This window comes from Antrostomus carolinensis, unplaced genomic scaffold (genome assembly GCF_000700745.2).
Source record: "Antrostomus carolinensis isolate BGI_N321 unplaced genomic scaffold, ASM70074v2 scaffold7939, whole genome shotgun sequence".
NCBI lineage: Eukaryota > Metazoa > Chordata > Aves > Caprimulgiformes > Caprimulgidae > Antrostomus > Antrostomus carolinensis.
The window spans coordinates 29,316-48,093 of record NW_010339188.1 but is presented as its reverse complement, the minus strand read 5'-3'; the positions used below and the strand labels follow the sequence as shown (position 1 = coordinate 48,093).

At 40.2% G+C, this 18,778-nt stretch overlaps 1 protein-coding gene across 1 annotated transcript in view; it reads right to left on the bottom strand.

Moving 5' to 3' along the window:
- Positions 1 to 18,778, bottom strand: part of LOC104530986 (ATP-binding cassette sub-family C member 9) — a 75,317-nt gene that overhangs the window by 46,573 nt on the left and 9,966 nt on the right. The window contains exons 4-11 of the mRNA XM_010175740.2: positions 16,785 to 16,926; positions 16,296 to 16,417; positions 15,030 to 15,196; positions 14,075 to 14,317; positions 8,683 to 8,877; positions 5,737 to 5,901; positions 4,111 to 4,266; positions 801 to 935 (exon numbers count right to left, since the gene is read on the bottom strand). Of these exons, the coding sequence (XP_010174042.1) occupies positions 801 to 935; positions 4,111 to 4,266; positions 5,737 to 5,901; positions 8,683 to 8,877; positions 14,075 to 14,317; positions 15,030 to 15,196; positions 16,296 to 16,417; positions 16,785 to 16,926 (1,325 nt within the window). The remainder of the gene's footprint in view (positions 1 to 800; positions 936 to 4,110; positions 4,267 to 5,736; positions 5,902 to 8,682; positions 8,878 to 14,074; positions 14,318 to 15,029; positions 15,197 to 16,295; positions 16,418 to 16,784; positions 16,927 to 18,778) is intronic.

Genomic DNA, 18,778 nt, shown 5'->3' with positions numbered 1-18,778 from the left:
AAAATCATAATCCAAAAGATGTTCCAAGTCAGAGGAACTCAGAAAAGAGCAAGAAGAAAGATTCAAACTGTTTCTGAAAATATGCAAAGATAAATCCTCTGTTGGTATAAATTGGCACAGCTCAACAGGATTGAAGTGTGCTGAAGATTAGATCCATGTATGTATGATTTGTTTACTGAATATTAAGATAACAAGGATCTTTAAATATTTGACAGCCCAAACATCAAAGGTTGATTAAAAAAAGTCCAAGGATCATGAGAATAAAGTTAAAAATTAGACAAAGTATCAGAAAACATTTCTAATTGGTGAACTAAATTAGGCAGCAAAATAAACTTAGAAAAATAAACTGAAGAATGTACAATAGATATTTATGCAGCAATGCCAGCTGATTTTTAGAGAATACCAAAGCCTGGGGTGAGAGCATAAAGTCTCCAGCTATTCTTTAATACTGTCCTCCTATAATTTATCAGTCATTTGTACTGTTTGCTAACATCTCATGAAATACAACATCTAAATGTAGAAGTAACACCCTTTCATGGAATTGAATTCAGATGAAACTGTGCTAGTTGGGTGAAAAATATTCTCTGCACATACTTTTTTCAGATTCTTTTTCTGACAAATGTTAGGAAGCAAGAAATACTGAGCCACAGAAAAACAGAAAGGGAAAGATGATGGAATTAAGACACAGCTTGCCCAAGCCTCTACAATGAATGGTCACTAACAACAAGAACAGAATCCAGAACCCCTGGTTCTCTGTTCTCATTTCTGGATCACAATTATCACTGAAATAATTTACTTACAAGAGTGCTCTTCTGAGCCTCAGCCAACTTCGTAGCTATGAAGTACTGTATCGGAGCTAACAGTACAATGACAGCAGCACCAACCAAGGCACTCACTCCCAGTAAATTATAGAGTAGGATCACACCCATTATTATCTATGAAGAAAAAAGCAACATAGAAAAAATAATAGATTTCAATATGCCAGAATTATAGCAAGAAAAAAAAATATTTGTTCTTCTAATACACAGTTAAATGGTTCATAGGAATCAGCTGAGCCCATAATTCAGAAGGTCATGTTTGGAAAGTGTGGGGAATGAACCCAGATGCCTTTATTTTTGACATGAACTGTATAGTTTGTGTTACTGCATGGTAGTCCTAATTCCAGACAAGGTTTCCACAGAACTAAAGGAGGACTGAAATGATGGTGCTTGCCCCAAAGCATTTTACAGAATCGCTGGCCTCAAGTCTTATTTACACTAGAGTTCCTTACATCACTCTGGAAGCATTCAAAGGTCTTAGGACTGTCATGAATCACAGTTGCATTCTGTCATCATAGTCCTCTTGCAACTGCAGACAGAGGCACATCTAAGACAGGCACTGAAACATGAAGCAGATGTACTGGGAGTGACACAAAACTTAGCTTGTGCATCAGTACCATGGAACTCCATAGGAAAATACCAAGGTGCTCCCTTAGCCCTACAAAGAGTTTGGGAACACTTCCCAGAGGTTTACCTGGGAATGGCTCTGACAAAACTACTGTGATTCTGGTTCCCGAGTTAGTACAAGCTCTACTAAATAAGCATTTTTATTAAAAGCTCCACTTTATGGTACAGAGATGGTCCTCAGGGCACACAGAACTAGTTCCCTACTTGGTATGTTTGTTATCTCTTAAACAAGTCAGTTCTGTCTTTAAATCTGCCTTCTTATTATACAACAACAGAAATTAGAATCAGTGAAGTTCAATATTTGGAAAGCATTATTTAGCTTTTCAGGCTTCTGCAGTGCCATTTTCTTGGCAGAATAATACAAGGTTACAGGTAGAAATCTGCACTTGGTGTAAACTGATGCTGTTACTGGGGGCCTGATCCTGTCAACGAATTTTTGCCCTTGATAGCAGTCTCTAATCGGTGGATACACAATATATTTTCTAAGATTCACCCCAATATTCAGCAGGTGTAAGCTGGTACACAGGAGGTTCCGCTTAAACTTGAGAAGACGCTTCTTTCCAGTGAGGGTGACAGAGCCCTGGGACAGGCTGCCCAGGGAGGGTGTGGAGTCTCCTTCTCTGGAGACATTCAAGACCCACCTGGACGCCTTCCTGTGTGATCTCATTTAGGTTCCTGCTCTGGCAGGGGGTTGGACTGGATGATCTTTTGAGGTCCCTTCCAATCCCCAACATTCTGTGATTCTGTGATTTGCTCACACTGGTGGATATAAGTTCAGTATTTGCTACAAGCTGTTTTGCTTGAGGAGAGGGCAGCCTTGACCATTGCTGTTTCTTGGGACATCCCTTGAAGCTCAACCCCTTTGCATAAGGTAAGACAGGACAGTCCTATCAGCTTTTCCAGAGTGATATGCTTATAATCCAGCTCATACTTACCAAGGGTCAGTTTCTTCCCTCTTTTTTTTTCCAAAAAAACCCCAGCCATTGAGCTTGTCAGGCAGACAGACATATTACCACAAAACCAGTGTAATTGATATCAGCTGCATAATATTTTGAGAAGGAAATAGTAAATATTTGCCTTTCAATTTTATTGTTGGAGCAGAGGTGTATGGTAGTCACTATGATTAAGAGCTTAAGAGCAGAAGGAACCCTGCGTAGCCTTGGCCACAGCTGCTCACTCACCAAGTGCCTGCATCAAGTGGAAATTCATGGGTGATGCTATGCTCATTCCCTGCCAAAGCTATGGTCAAACTACCCCTGAGATTGCCTGAAGGTGAACTACAGGAACCAGCAAAATCATCAGAAGCTTCCTCAAACCAGCCTTTTACAGTAGTGGTGAAGGCCATTACATTTCTACAGTGGCTGGGACAGAGACTTTATTAAAGAGACAAAAGGTGAGTGGTGAATTTAGGCTGGGTATAATTATTCACTAGCCACAGGAATCAGACCACCTGTTCATTTAATAACATTCCAAGTATTAAAATCAACACTTCCAAATAAACCTGGATGCAAACCAATGACTTAAATTGGAACCCTCTGCACTATTTATAACTTCTGTTACCAGGCAAACTTTTTTGTAATTTTCTCCATAAATTATTTAGTGATTCCCTAAGCCCTACCCTGTCCTAAAATAGATACATAAAACTCATACTTGTTTCCATTAGTAGTTGTAATATTGCTGACTATTATAACAGATTACTGATATAGTTCCAGGAATTTCAACAACATAGATCTACTATAATAATGGTTTCTATCCCTTTTTAAACTTGTTGGCAGGATCACCTATAGGTAAAGGACCATGCCAATCCTACCCCAAGCTAGAATTCTGAAGGTGCTACAGGAGTCCAGGCTTCATCAAAAATCAGCGTAGCTTAGGTCATTAAGTCATTTAGCACTTTTGAAGATTTCTTGCAGGCTAATAATTTTTACCTTTCCTTTCTACAGATTTACCTATAGATCTTTCTCAACCTTGTTGAGAACCAGATGTTTACAGTAACTAGGCTGGTTTAGATGAAATCTCTGAGCATTGCCCAAGGAAGTTGTAGATGCCCCCTCCCTGGAAGTGTTGCAGGCCAGGTTGGATGAGGCTTTGAGCAACCTGGTCTAGTGGAAGGTGTCCCTGCTGCTGGCAGGGGGGTTGGAACTGGATGAGCTTTAAGGTCCCTTCCAACCCAAACCATTCTTTGATTCTATGATTTTGTGCACTGCACCGTTAGTTCTGCTGTCAGTCACTGGGCAGGATTCAATTGCTTTTTGCTCCTGCCACAAAAATGCAGTTACAAGCGGAGGCTGCAAATGCAACACTTGGCTCTGGTCGAATGCCTGTGCCGCTGCCATGTGGCAGGAATAAAAGCAATGACTTGTGTCAGTAGTGGAAGAAATATGAGCAGGGAAAGCATGACAGGTCATCGTTCTTAAAGTCACAGATCATATTCATGACATGGAAAACCTGCTCAAAAAAATCCTCTTTCTTTACTGGCCCTTGGAGAGACAGCCTCCTAGACCTTGGAGGAGATGATGGGCCATTTTTTTGCTTGTTAGTCCTCCTGGCAAATGAGTGTGAAGTCCAGGTTCCCTTCTGGATTTTGTAGTAGTCTCACAGACATATATTCTTTTCAACCAGGTTGGAAGATGTCAGAAATCATGCCCTTATTTTGATGCTGTACCTGAACAGGCATCGCCCACAGATTGGGGCACAGGAACAAGAACCACATTAATTGATTTGTTTCTATGGCAACCAAGTTATTGATTTGTCCCAGTGTCATCTCTCCCATGGACAAGTTGGATGTGGAAAGCCTCAGGATCTTATTATATATCATTGCCTGTGGGAAAGGAATAAAATGGAAGATCTGAAAATGATATCATTATAAAACAACAGTAGCAGCAGGACATTTCAAACAGTGGTATCGGTCTTTAACTAAGACAGTCCTTCTCCCAGTCTCTCACCTGAGACAGAGAGAGAGATGGGGACAGAGGGAGAGAAAGCACAAGAGAGAGAACTGACTTTTAAGAAAACTCCAATTCCTTTTAAAAGGTTTGTTGCTTAACACAGGCCTAAAATAGAACAAAATGACAATAAAACATCAATATGTAGGAGATTGGGCGAAGATCTTTTTTTTCTAAACATTTGGTGAGCCTGTTTTTTCTGTGACACTAGCTGTCAAAGAGATCCTTGTTGCAGGTAAGATGGTTGAACTCATGCTGTGAAGTTTTGATGAGGTTGGGTATGTTTTTCTTTGAGTTCCTCTCCTTTACCTGGCCATCTATTTCCATAACATTTATAGGAGCTTAACAGGGTTTAAAATTAATCAGGGCTAATATCTACTAGAATTTTAAAGACAAATATTGTGAGCTCAGTTCGCAGTTATGACCTAATATCAGACACTGCAACTTCAAGGAAGTTTTTGAAATAATTTGTGCTCTTTGCCCTGTTTTCTCCACAAGTGAAGTAGATCCTGTAGAATGTCTACAGTCCATGGTGAATTACATCAGCTCCATATGGTCCTAAGAGGACCATATGCAGCTTTGGCAAGTGGGAGTTTCAAAAGCACAAGGAAATAATCAGGTATTCTTTCTTCTCCAAATCTGTACCATGTATCCTGGGAGAAGACAGAAAATGTTTGGAACAGCTACATCAATCACAGTGCACAGAAAAGCCAGAAGCTTCCACACTGAGATGATATTCCTATGGTTAGTTACACCTGGCAAAACATCCGGAGGAGCTGCTGGCTCTAGGTCATAAACACGACTTTCACAGAGGGTTAATGGATGTTGGTTTTAGAGACGTAGTTTTGGAGATGAATCACTCCTGTCCCATCCCACAGAGCTCTGTGCAAAAGGGCATAAATATTCAGAATCACCATTCACAACACATGGACCATGTTCCCGTAAAATACAGCTTGGCCAAAGATACTCTGCAAGTGACTCTGCTCACGGTCAGCAGAAGTAACCTCATCAGCAAATGAACAAAGCAGATGCAGAGCCCAAATGACACTGCTTATCTTCATATACCTAATTTCATCTGCAAATATACATTCTTATAGGCACAGAGTGAGTGTTAAACTTCTACATGGAGCACAATGGTTTGAGTTTTTAGCAAAAGGAATCGCTGCCGTCCCTTTGGCTGTGTCAGTGACACTACGTTTTCCAGTTTTCTGTATGAAAACAGTGCATCTCTTCTCTCAAACAATCATTAACTGAGTCTTCAGATAAAGAACAAGCCCAATGAAAGCAAGAAACTGGAACTATTATTAGTGAATTTCTTGGCAAATCATGGGAACCTCTTTGCTCACCAGTAAAGCGCCTCGAAGGTTGATGCCAGTTTCTGTAGTCACATAGTAGGATGCCTGCAGGAATGTTCTCTGCAAGATAAGGGCCAGGAAGAGAAGAACTGCCAAAACATAAACATTCCTGAGGAATTCCTCTGAGGAAAGGTATGAATTTGATGCATCCTTCACCTGAAAATAAAGGAAAAAATTATGAAAGTGGCATAGGAGGGATTGTATATTCTTGAGACACTGGAAACAAGGAAATTCAGTCATTGAACTAGAATAAAAACATTGATGATATTATGGGAAAGTCAGGAAATCAGATTTCTCACTGTTCTATGTAACAAAATAATTTGGATACAAATTAAATACTCTGCTCATGTTCTAAAGACGTAGGACCTTAACTTCTAGCAGTGCTAAAATTAATTGTTTTTAGCAGAAAAGAGACAACAAGATCACCATGTCTGCCTTATCTTTAGTTTCTCCATTGAATTCTGATGATTTGTAGGATAGAAATGCTATGCAGTAGAAAATAATACTCATTCCACCTGCACCACAAAGAAGCTGCAGGAAAATATTTTTTATTTTATGGGATTAGTTATGTACATTATGGAAACAATTCCTTCCAGAAATATAGTCTATGATACCCATGAATTCTGAATAAAATAAGAAAAATAAGAATAATAAAATAAGAATATAATTTTAAACATATAATTTTAAATATATAATTTTAAAATAAGAATATAAGAAATAAGAATATATATTCCCCACAAAATGAGGTTTAAATGCCTCAACAAGGGGAAAAAAAAAATATTGTTTAAATCACTTTATTTGTTTTCATTTTCTAGTTTTTCTGTCCACTGTGCTGCTCTGTTCCAGTCAGAAAAGGAAACAAATGTACCAAAATACTGCAAGGAAGGCTGTTGCTTTGGTATTTCCGATCCAGCTGGAAGCAGGATGTTCCACTGAAACACCCAGCCTGATTCTGAGATGAAAAGTTTAGGAAATATTGGAAAATAAGCCACATACCTACCCTATTGAAGATTCCTTCATCACCCTGGATTGCTGTTGTTCACCATGAGACTTCAGGCAGGAGAATGATGCTCTGAGCTGCCCAGGCTCACCTCACCACCGTGACCCCAGCCTCCCCACACCACGCACTCCTCCCTCTGCCACGGGCAGCTGACACCCAAAAGGTGTGTATAAGCACCTAACAGTGTTTTCAAAAGGTTCAGTGTCTGTAAGACAACTAAATCCCACTGAAATAATAGGAATAAGTCACTCAACCACCCCAAGATTCTGAGACGAGGGTTGCTTAAGCGCACAATTGGTCAGATAAATATATTTGAAAACTCTTATCCTAGTGTTTTGCTGCATTTAACTTCCCCATGTTTACATAGTGGGGATATCAATAATAAAATAACATTTTTAGAGACCTTCATCAATGTACATAGAATTCTCAGGAATTAAGGGGGAATAAGCATAGATTTCAATTAATTCACGTTAATTGAAACTAGAGAGAATTTAAAGAAGAAACACATAACAGCAAGAACAACCAAGAGAAAGTTTACCAAAATCCACAAATTAAAAGAAAATATATTCTGGAATGTATCCAAGAGAAATAGTGACTGTCACCAAGCCAGGCTCTTGGAGTGGTTTCAAGTTCTCCAATGATTTTAATCTTCCCTTTAGCCAGTGTTTATTAAAACTTAAAATACCCCACAAGTCAAACCATTACACTGAAGAGTTCAAAAGATAAAGGAAGTGGGTGAGGTATGGATTCCTAAATTTGAGATCTAGAAATGGTAATTTTCAAGCTAATATATCGTATTTGTTCAACATGTGAGAAGCCCCCCATTTCTGAGGCAAAATTTGCCTTTAAACTCTGGGGCTCAAATTCAACACGTGGGGGTTCAAGGATGATAAAGAGTTTTATTCGATAAGCTGCACAACTAAAGTATCATTCTTCAGTGCAATGACTGCATGAGAGTCTAATGCCAAATTCAGACCATCAGTCAAGAGAATGTCAGGAGCAAGCAGCCAAGGAGAAGATGTCTGGACAGTGGTGACAGTTAAATGCTTTATCTGGAGGGGAAAATGTTATTCCATTACATATCTATCTGCTCATTCAAATACAAAACACTCACTGCATAAACTGTATGGAGATGTTTCCATATCAGAAGATAGATGTAGGAAAATTTCTTCATCATGTCTTCTCTGCTGACAGCTAGTAAAATAATTTTACCTGTATCTTTTCTCTAGTTACTAATAAATTATTTTTCTTATGATATAAAATGCTCTGTGCCGGAGGCTTGCTCAGTGATTACAGGTGGTCTCTGAAAGTTCAGTCTCAGTGAAACTTGAAACGAGCTGTGAACTAGCATCTTTGGTGCACCTCTACTATCAAGAATGCCACTGAATAAAGTGGATGCTTTTCAGCTTCTCACGTGTGCCAATGCAACAAGCAGCATAATCAGTCACATACAGGGAGTGACTGCTCTTGGCTTCTCAGTGGAAAACAGATTTTGGAGAGCTCAAATCTGTCAGTGAACTACAAATGGACACATGGACAGAAATTAAGCAAATTCCCAGACTCATCCTTGCTGGATGCATCACTGAGGCACCACAAGCGGGTCTCCTGCCTGAAACAAGGAGGCACAGTTGAAAAGGAGAAGAAAAACTGTTCCTTCTCCCCAGAACTGCGGGGATAACTCCACCAAGAGGCAAACAGCTGGGTGACTGGGGGAAGCCTGTACTACCTGTGTTGCATTCATATCAAAGACTTCTGCTACTCAGGTTTGTAACTTGACTGTCTCTCACAAAAAATACTCAATTTGCTTTAAAGAAGTAATGAAATAATACAACGTTGATCATAGACATATAAAAGCATGCAGCGTGAGGTATTAAATACCTGATATGGACCTAGAACTAACACCAAACAACATCTTTCAATCCGTGTTGTCAGGTTACCTTTTCTGTTGTATTTGTATTATTGGTTGTATTCTGGAAGCCCTGGACAATGCCAGAAATGCATAATGGCCCAGCAAAACCCAGCAAGTCAGCCAAGTAACGGAACGTGCTACTGAGAAGAATTGGTCGTCCAAAAGCACTGTACATGGCCAACCATATGGAGGGACTCCGATTGGGCTGGTCTGCTACCTTTTTCTGGAAAACAGAGAAACAGGTATCAACACACTAAGAAGAGGCCTCCCCAACCTTCCATTTCCCCATGGCAACTTCCACTTCATTCTTGTCTGGTTGCCCAAATGGTTCCTGAAGGGTGTTTTGGAGTAGGTGAGGTAGCAAACATGCTGTAGGTGTCAACAGATTTCAGATGTTCTTCACAGCAAATTCAAATTCTGCCTTCTCTTGGTATCTGTGGTTCCTCACATCTAAGTCCTACCACTTTTCTGAACCTTTGAACACAGGAATGCAAATACAGATTAATCATACTGGCACATAGCCATTGCTCCTTGTCACATGGGCGCTCAGGAAAAGGTCTGACCTTTCAAGCCCTTGCTCATATGAGTAATCTTGACTTTTAGAGTAGCTGTGAAACCACTTGACCTAGTGAGAGCTTCTGATGTGAGAAAGGGATTGAAGAAAAAACACAGACAGACACCTACAAGAGTACAGTTTAATTTAATTTATCTGGATTTCTTTATATCTCTTGGATGCCTTCCAGGAAGATACACTTCAGCTGATCACTAATTACTGTCCTCAAAAAGGTGAAAATAAGAGGCTATGTTAGGAGGTAAGATTAAATCAACTGAGGGTCCTCTCTAGCCTTCAGTTCTGTGAATCTATGCAGTATGACAACTCTTGCCCTAAAACACCAGCCAGCAGATATCTCTGTATCTAGTCAGGGGAATTCTCACATTTCTGAGCTTCTTTCAATCTAAAGAAGAAAGAGTTTTACTGAGCAGATCCATGGTCAGTAGAGTGCTTCCTTGTGCTTCAGGCAGCAGCTTTTGACACTTTAAAAAAGCATCTGTCATTTTTCAAGTAGCACAGCTGCCTGCAAGTTGTAAAGCAAGCCAAGCCCTCTTGAGTGTTCACAGGGATATTTTAGAGTATAGCCCAGTAATAACAACCCCCTGCCCCAGCAAATTAACCAAAGAAAAACAAGTATGCCTGTACCCTGCCTGGCTCCCTCATGCCTTTTTTTGGTCTTTCCTCTGTTTTTCCTTTTATGCCACTTGAACAGTGGGATAGAATATGAGCACAGTGCCAAAAATGTACAAGTGTACAGGTAGCTGCTACAGGCTTCTAGAGATTAGGCCAGGCTGGTCATACCCAATGCCAAGAAGCTTAGTCCAGAGAAATAAACAGCACGGGGACAAATTGAAGTTAACATTTCAGAAGGTGGTAAGAATGAAACTGCTTCTTCTGACAAGGTTCATGTGAGTTTCCCAGGGAAAAAGCTCTGAATTTGTTGCCTAATGGGTTTTCAGCCAGATTGCACGACAAAGGCTATTGTCATCCTCTTCAAATAAATGATCTGCACTTTAACAGTTTGATAGGAGCTAAGCTAGTTTATTAGGAAAACATATCTGCTGTCTTTTGGAAAAGATTGCACATGCTATCCTGGGCAAATGGTAAATTTTGTAAATGCCAATGGTAAATCCTTATTTCTTTAATTTGATTTTACTATTTCAATAGCCATTTTCAGTACTACTACAATTCACATAATTTTCATAGCTACACGAAATCTATTTACTTTTCATTGGAAAAAATACTAATTCAATTCAATTCAATCCAATCTCTCTTGCTAAACACTGTTGTTTCTTCTTTGTTAATCAAGACTTAAAATTAATGGAAGTATCTAGTGGAGAGTGGGAGAAAGAAGAGTGGATATTTCTTCTAATCTTAAGCTCTTTTCCAGAACAGTTCATGAGGCCCAAGATTATGGGTTTGCAGTATGGTACGTTGCACGTGCCAACCTTATACTTTATTTAGGTGCTGAAGGATGATCTGTCAATCACCACTCATTATAGCTCTCTGATGACCACTGACAGCTTTCAGTAAATCCACAGCTGAAAGTTTGGTCAATGTCACAAGAATGAAATAAAAAGCTCTGGGTTTTCTGTATCAGAAAAATGTTGTTACCATGACAATTATTTTCTGCATTTTCCCAGTCCCTATGGCTTGGGAAGCCACCTGAAGCCAAGAGCTTCTCCTCCTGGGCATGGGAGGCTAGAAGAACATACTTTCCTTTTGGAAGGTGAGAAAAAGAATCTTAAAATATAATGTTAAAAATGATCCAATTACAGAAAAGGAAGGGAGCTGTACTAAAGACAGGGAATAGTTTCCTCCTCTTTTTGCCATAGCAGGTTGGATCCACAGTGGCACATGAATAGCAGGTATAGGAAATTCTCCTGGTCCTTAACTTTAAAAATGGCATTTTCTATTACACCATCCTAAAAGTAAAATTTCCTATTGACTGTCAGAGCAAATTGTGCCAATGGGCAAACCCTCATATGGCAGGAGCCAGAAGAATTCTGTCTAAATAGCTGAATATGGATTTCAGGAGTTGTCCACTGACATCAAAGTAAACAAGAAAAGGTTCCACCCAGTATTCACAGACTTCATGGCTACTCAAGTATCAATATGCTATTTTAGCAGAATATAGCAGCCATAAAAAGTTAATCTTAGACCCTCTAATTTACCCTCCTGTATGCTTCGACACAGGTTTGGAAAATAGTTAATTTGAGTAAACAGTCATCAAAATTTAACTTTATTCATTTCCCTCATGCTATTATTTGGTAGAGAACCTCAGCTGGCTTCAATTTTCATAGTATGCAGAAGGGATAGCAGGACAATGTCATGTGAGGCATTATCTTAAAGGCATTCTACAATACAGAATATTCATGGTCATGTTCAGCATCTTTCATCAGGGTGTGATAAGAAAAATTTGGAAAGAAACAGAAGCCTTCTTTCTGCAGGGTTGTGGAGCACAGCTGAGATCAGGTTTCTCCAGGCGAAGAATTAAGTAGCCCCACTTAATCCAGAGGCTGCTGAGGGGCTCCCCTCACCATCTGCGGAAAATTAGTGTAAAATACACCCTGGCAGCAGAGACAGTGACATATCATCTCTTCCAGATTGCAGACCACACTTCAACCTGAAGAATTTTCCTAATTCTGTGGCTGTTTTCTGACCCAGCCATGCACAAACCAACACATTTCTTTGTGGGAGTGAACTGCAGCACATTCCACTGCCTGGATCTTAGCATTGGTTTTAGTCCTTTGGTTTACTTTTACTTTATCTATGAAGTATCAGTTTACTTTAGAGTTACAGCCTGTTTTCGAATATTAGCACAAATGTGCTAAAGGCTGCAAACAATTACAGAAACTAAAAAAATCTGATATAAGGCAGCTTTATAAACGTAGGCACATGTAACTATATCACAGAATCACAGAATCATAGAATGTTAGAGACTGGAAGGGACCTCGAAAGATCATCCAGTCCAATCCCCCTGCCGGAGCAGGAACCTAAATGAGATCACACAGGAAGGCGTCCAGGCGGGTCTTGAATATCTCCAGAGAAGGAGACTCCACACCCTCCCTGGGCAGCCTGTTCCAGGGCTCTGTTACCCTCACTGTAAAGAAGTTCCTTCTCAAGTTTAAGCAGAACCTCCTGTGTTCCAGCTCACACCCGTTGCCCCTTGTCCTACCATTGGGCATCACTGAGAAGAGCCTGGCTCCATCCTCCTGACATTCACCCTTAACATATTTAGAAACATTAATGAGGTCACCCCTCAGTCTCCTCTTCTCCAAGCTAAAGAGACCCAGCTCCCTCAGCCTTTCCTCATAAGGGAGATGCTCCACTCCCTTCATCATCTTGGTGGCTCTGTGCTGGACTCTCTCCAGCAGTTCCCTGTCCTTCCTGAACTGTGGGGCCCAGAACTGGACACAATATTCCAGATGTGGCCTCACCAGGGCAGAATAGAGGGGGCAGAGAACCTCTCTTGATGCAAGTCTTCATGCGTGCATGAACACCAAGGGAAGCTACTGAATGTTTGCATTGATGCCCATGAACAATACCACATTTAACTTGCCTTTTGGCATCTGAACCATGTATTTGTGCAGGCATGCACAGGATCTGCAGACGTAAATGAGCTACAGGCAAATGCTTGCACCCAGACATCATGCCAGTCGTTAAGAATGGCACAAAGACTCAGATCCTTGGCGACATGTAGGTGTCTAAGACTCTTCAGTCTCTTTAAGTAAGATTTAGGCATCAAATGCTTCTTTAAAGAGCTGGCTTAAGGGATGCACTTCTCTGCTGTGAAAAGCTTCAATGTAGTGACTCAGTAATTTACTGCTTAAAGCAGAAGGGTCTCTAGTAATTGTAAGCGTCTACTACAAAAGAAAAGGAACCTCAACCTATAAAAATAGAAACAATTGTACTGACAGTGGTTTCATTTCAGAGGGCGCAGAAAGGAGTCTGCAGCTCCATCAGTTGCTGGGAGCAGAGAGCTGCACCTTCCAGCTTCTCCCCGTGCTGTAGTTCTAAACTGTGCACTGCTTGAACACAGGAAACGGATCTGTAGGCTTTTGTCCTACATGCTACATTTTCCAAAGTGGTCTCTCAATGCTTGTGTTCTCTCTGTTTATGTTTGAGAATTGATATGCATGTACAATCAGGGAGGCGGGTTCTCAAAGCCTTTCTCTCCTCTCTGCAAAACAAAATATTTCTTTTTTTTTTTCTTTTTTCTTTTTTTTTCTTTTTTTTTTTTTTTTTTTTGCCAGAGATCGTCAGCTTTAAGCACAAATAAAATGCCACATTTTTGCTTAAATGCATCTACAAATTTCTCTGGAAACTCCTGCCCTCCCCAGTGAGTTTGCCCAACCACAGTTTTTGTACTGGGTCTGGCTGGGATGGAGTTAATTTTCTATGGTGCTGTGTTTTGGATTGGTGACTAAAAAGCTGTTGACAAGACACCAGTGTTTTGGCTATTCTTGATGTGTTTTTTTGGCTATTTCTCTTTCTGGAGAGAAAAGTGAAGATCAGTGTTTCCAGCTGAAGCTATGGACAGAATGTCTTCTAATTTAAGATTGCTGTCATAAGTAGCTAAGATTTAAACAAAGCTTTCACTTTTAAAATGAAATCTAACAAGTAATCAGTCTGTTATGGTTTTGGTTTCCAGTTGCTCTCAGTCTGGCAACTCTCCCTGCTGTAAATTCACTTTAAACCAAACAGTAACCATTGGATTGGAACTTCTCAAGCCAAGTTTCACCTTGGAACAAACAGTCCTAAGTTAAAAAATTCCTAAAACTAGGGTTTGATAGAAGCACAAAAAAATTAAAAAGTGACATTATAATTTCTAAGGCCAAACAGTGACATGAACATTTTTGTTTACCTTTTGTTCCTCATACGCTTCTTTGAGACAAATGTAATTTGTCAGTGCTCTCATTGCAATTGGAAGCTTTCCGATTGCCTTCAGGTCCACAGGTTTCTTGTGAGCAGATATAATAAGAGTATTCATCCACCAGTAAGTCGCCTTTGAGAGCAAATTGACAAATGGCTGAAGAAACCTCACCCCCAGGTCCTGTAGGTCCTCTGGTGGCTTTACTTTCTGAGGGTTCATGAAAAATACATATCTCTGGAGAGGAGAAAATAGACAGCATGTGCTCAGGAATTATCTTCTTAATGGCAATTTTTTAGTAAAAATTATGTATAATATGACTGCCGTGTCAAATGTGCATTTAAAGGTAATTATACATTGAATTGAACTATAAAATTGCATGTAAATAGGAGCATTTAATAGCATAACTGGCAAGAAATGGAGCAATATGGGATGTGGACAAAGCTCTGTAGTCAGCCAGTACCACCTATCTCTATCTGAACAACAACAACAACAAATTATTGGGATATAATTATATTTTAAATTATCATGGGTAAGAACGTATGCTAACTTACACATTCATTACATATACAGTTTATCTGCATTAACATAGTGTATACTGTAGAATTACATACAACCCCCTATACCTTTACACACACAAACATGCATGTATCTCTATACGAATGTGCATGCACTCTCTGTGTGTGTACATATGCACAGGTACACATACATACCAAGTCCAGGGGACACATCAAGGACATCCATACCAAGTCCAGGGGACACATGAAGGACATACATTTTAATAAGACACCAAGTCCCATTGATTTCTATAGAATTAACCAGACATTTATGACTAAGCTAAACTTGTGTCTAAACTTGACATGAGCCAGAGTTACTGGGACTAAAAACCCATCTTCATTCTCGAGATACTCTTGGTATCTTTTCAGATCCTGATAAAGAAAACACATACCCTAACTCGAATGACATTGATCTCCACAGCCATCAGCAACCCATAGAGAATGACCATAATTCCAGTGATGCAGAAACGCAGCTGAGAAAAAGGCACACCATCCTGGCAGTATCTGACGAGCTTGATCGTTTTGGTGACAAAGGCCATAATCCAGTAAAGAAAGAGAGCTGTAAAACATGTGCACATGCATAATTTTTAAAAGTTAATTAGCTTTAGCAGTGCTGCAGAAGTTTTAGCTCTCTCAAACAGAAATATTCCGTGGCTTAATTCAATGCAAGCATGGTGATCCTCTAAATCACCAGCCTGCAGGCTGACACAGTGTGATGTCAGCCCAAGTCAAGAAGTTGGGTTTGAGAGATTTGCTTTGCACTTTCTTTTCCCAGGTCACTCTTTTCTGTCCTGGGCCACCATCTTTCAAAGAGATCCACAACGGTGGGTCTTCACACGCTTACAAAAGTACATTGAAGATAATCTGAAGGGGAACTTTGTCATTGAAATTAAGAAAAAGTCACTTAACTTGACAAATATCACATTGCCTCTTTGAAAATGCAGAGTGCATTGCAGGTAAGCTGATTTTGAAAAAGAGTTCATATAATTTAATTACATCCTGCATCTTGGTTTGTATCTGTCAATGGCTAGTTTAGGTTGTTCAGTTATAGATAATTTGGACCATATACTTCTATGAAACATTATCCTACCATGTCTAGTCAAATTCTTCTGACCATTTCCTGGCTGAGACAGATATCATGAATATCAAGTAGCAGTTTCTCAAAGGTAAACCTTATCCACCTCACCTTTCGAAAAAATGGGGTAGCATTCATCATCAGAGTGGGCAATCTCAGAATCAACTGCAATGGATGCTGAGAAACAACAGCCATCTGCACAGGATGGTTTGTGATCAGATTGCTATTAAAAGTGGCCTTTTAAAATACCCCTTTTGAAGGAAGACAAGATTTTTGCCTCACAATAATGAGCAGTGTTAAAAAATACCTAAAAGATCATGCTACAAATACAATAGGTGTACTATGCTTTTCCTTTTGTGATCATTTTTAAATATAGTTTTCAGTGTGTAGCTTATAAAAGGTACAATAACTCCTACAATAATACTAGTTCAAAGAGCAGAGAATTATTCCTCTCTCTTTTAATATTCTCATGCATTTCACCATCCTCTTCAACCTAAGGAAGGACTTCAGCTAAACTACTGGCATTTGTAAAAATACATAAATATCAGACTCAGTCTTATATTAACTTAAGTCAGTTACTTACCCAACAGTAACTTTGGAAAGTTAGATGTTTCGATATTATGATAGTAGACTATGGATACAGTGGCAGCCACAAATCCCATTATAGCTGGTAGAAAGAGATGCAGATGGCGAGATTTCATTTGTCTGAAAATAAATAAGGTACACATTAGTGAATTTGGTGTCTTTTTTCAGCATTGTTATATTCCTAGGTGTTCTGCTAATCTATTTAAGAGGATGTATATGACTTTCCTAGAGACAAAAATAATTGTTCCATGTCAATGCTTTCAATTCTGTCAAGATTTACTTGCCATTATAGTTTGAGGGGAGAATAACAATGTGCTAAGAACAGTTGTTTCACTTTCATCCCATTAAAATCCAGACAGTTCGTTAAATTATGCCTCATTTTTGGGGGGAAAAAGTTCTTACACTTTAGTAGCCAGCCCATCACTCATTATCAGTATAGATTAATGAAAGCAGTTAGCTTGGCTATCCACCAAACACTGTCACTTACGTATCAGAAACTATGCCCTCTGCTATTTCACACACATGTACGAACAGGAGGGTGAATGTCAGGATCCACCGCAGGTTGTGTCCAGGGAAGTGCAGCCAGGTATTGTGGTGAATCTGAACTTTGGAGCTTTGGCTTCCCCAACCTGGGAAATAATAGTAATGAGAGGAAGATTATTACACAGCCAGCCAGTCAGTGATCTGATTATCAATTCCTTATTCTAATCCAGAAATCACACTTAATAGTTGTGCTGGTTTTGGCTGGGATAGAGTTAATTTTCTTCACAGTAGCTGGTAAGGGGCTGTGTTTTGGGTTTGTGCTGAAAAGTGTTGACAACACAGGGATGTTTTAGTTACTGCTGAGCAGGGCTCACACACAGTCAAGGCCCTTTCTGCTCCTCACCCCACCCCACCAGTGAGGAGGCTGGGAGTGCACAAGAAGCTGGGAGGGGACACAGTTGGGACAGCTGACCCCACTGACCAAAGGGATACTCCATACCAAATGGCATCATGCTCAGCATATAAAGCTGGGGTGAGAAGAAGGAAGTGGGAGACTTTCAGAATGATGGCATTTTGTCCTCCCAAGCAACAGTTACGTGTGATGGAGCCCTGCTGTCCTGGAGATGGCTGAACACCTGCCCACCCATGGGCAGTAGTGAATGAATTCCTTGTTTTGCTTTGCTTGTGTGAGCGGTTTTTGCTTTATGTATTAAACTGTCTTTTATTTCAACCCACAATTTTTCTCACTTCTACTTTTCCGATTCTCTCCCCCATCCCACCAGTGCTTAGTTGCCAGCTGAGGTTAAATCATGACAACAGTACATAATCAACACAAAAAACCCTACAAGACTATGGGCGTTGTTGTTACTAATAAGATGACCCAGGAGTGTCTGAGTTGCCATGTAGCGCCCTATAATTTACATCTGACCCTGTAGACAATGGGACAACAGACTTCCCAAAGAGAAGAGGACCCTGGCCAAGAGCAAAGATGAGAAACCCAAAAGAAACGTTTCAGAGTCTCACCCTTGCACAACAGGGACTGACAGATCTTAAGTGATGGTGTCATCATCATTTCCCAGACAGGAGTGGGCAAAGTTTCCAACTGATATAAAAGTTGTGTCCCCCAATGAGGCCTCAATGAGATATATTTACTTCAAATGAATAAAATTTATTATCTCTGTCTCTAGCCTGGTTGGGAGCATTGTCTCAGGGGATGCTGAATGGCCATTTCCAAGTCTCTGCTCCCCAGGCACAGGCCAGTCTCCTTGCCCTGTGCATTCCTGGCACATTAGAGCTCCCAGCAGAGTGCCAGGACTCAGCTGATTTAATCAACAAATTAATCTCAAAGCCTATTTCATGTTGTCACGTCAGATGGCACTTATCCTTTTCAGGCAAGATCTTCTCTGAAGCCAGCAACCTAGCAAAAAGCAGGACACCGAGGACCTAACAGATGTAACAGTGGAGGATCCCTCAGGGGTGCTGAGGAGTGATCAGAGGTTGGCCTCTCATGATAGTAAGTCTTGACCTGAATGTTGCTTTATCCTCTGTCCCTTCTCACCCTCATTCAGGGCTGTCCTGAGTCAGTCAGCCCAAATGGCTCTACATGTCCCTCTCACTGTAAGGCAGCTCCTGGAATTCCCTGACAGACTTCCCAAAGCCCATAGAGAATCCCAAGAACCAGCACATTTCAGGGAAGAAAAGAAACAAAACAGAAGAAACCAAAACCAAAGAAGTTTAACTAGGGCAGTGAGCATTGCATCTGTTTCAGTAACTGCAGGACTGAGTTTAAAATCCAGGATATGCTTTTGATACATCTCAACCTGCCTAGAGGCTCATCAGGTGACTCAGAAACGCATAAACCACAGCCCAGGTTTATTCGTTCTTGGAAACTCTCAGGATTTCACCATTTCATCCTTGGTTAGTATGCAAAGTATTGCAGGAACAATATATTCTCTCTTCTCCATATCTCTGTCAAGCATTTTCTATAGTTTCCTGAGG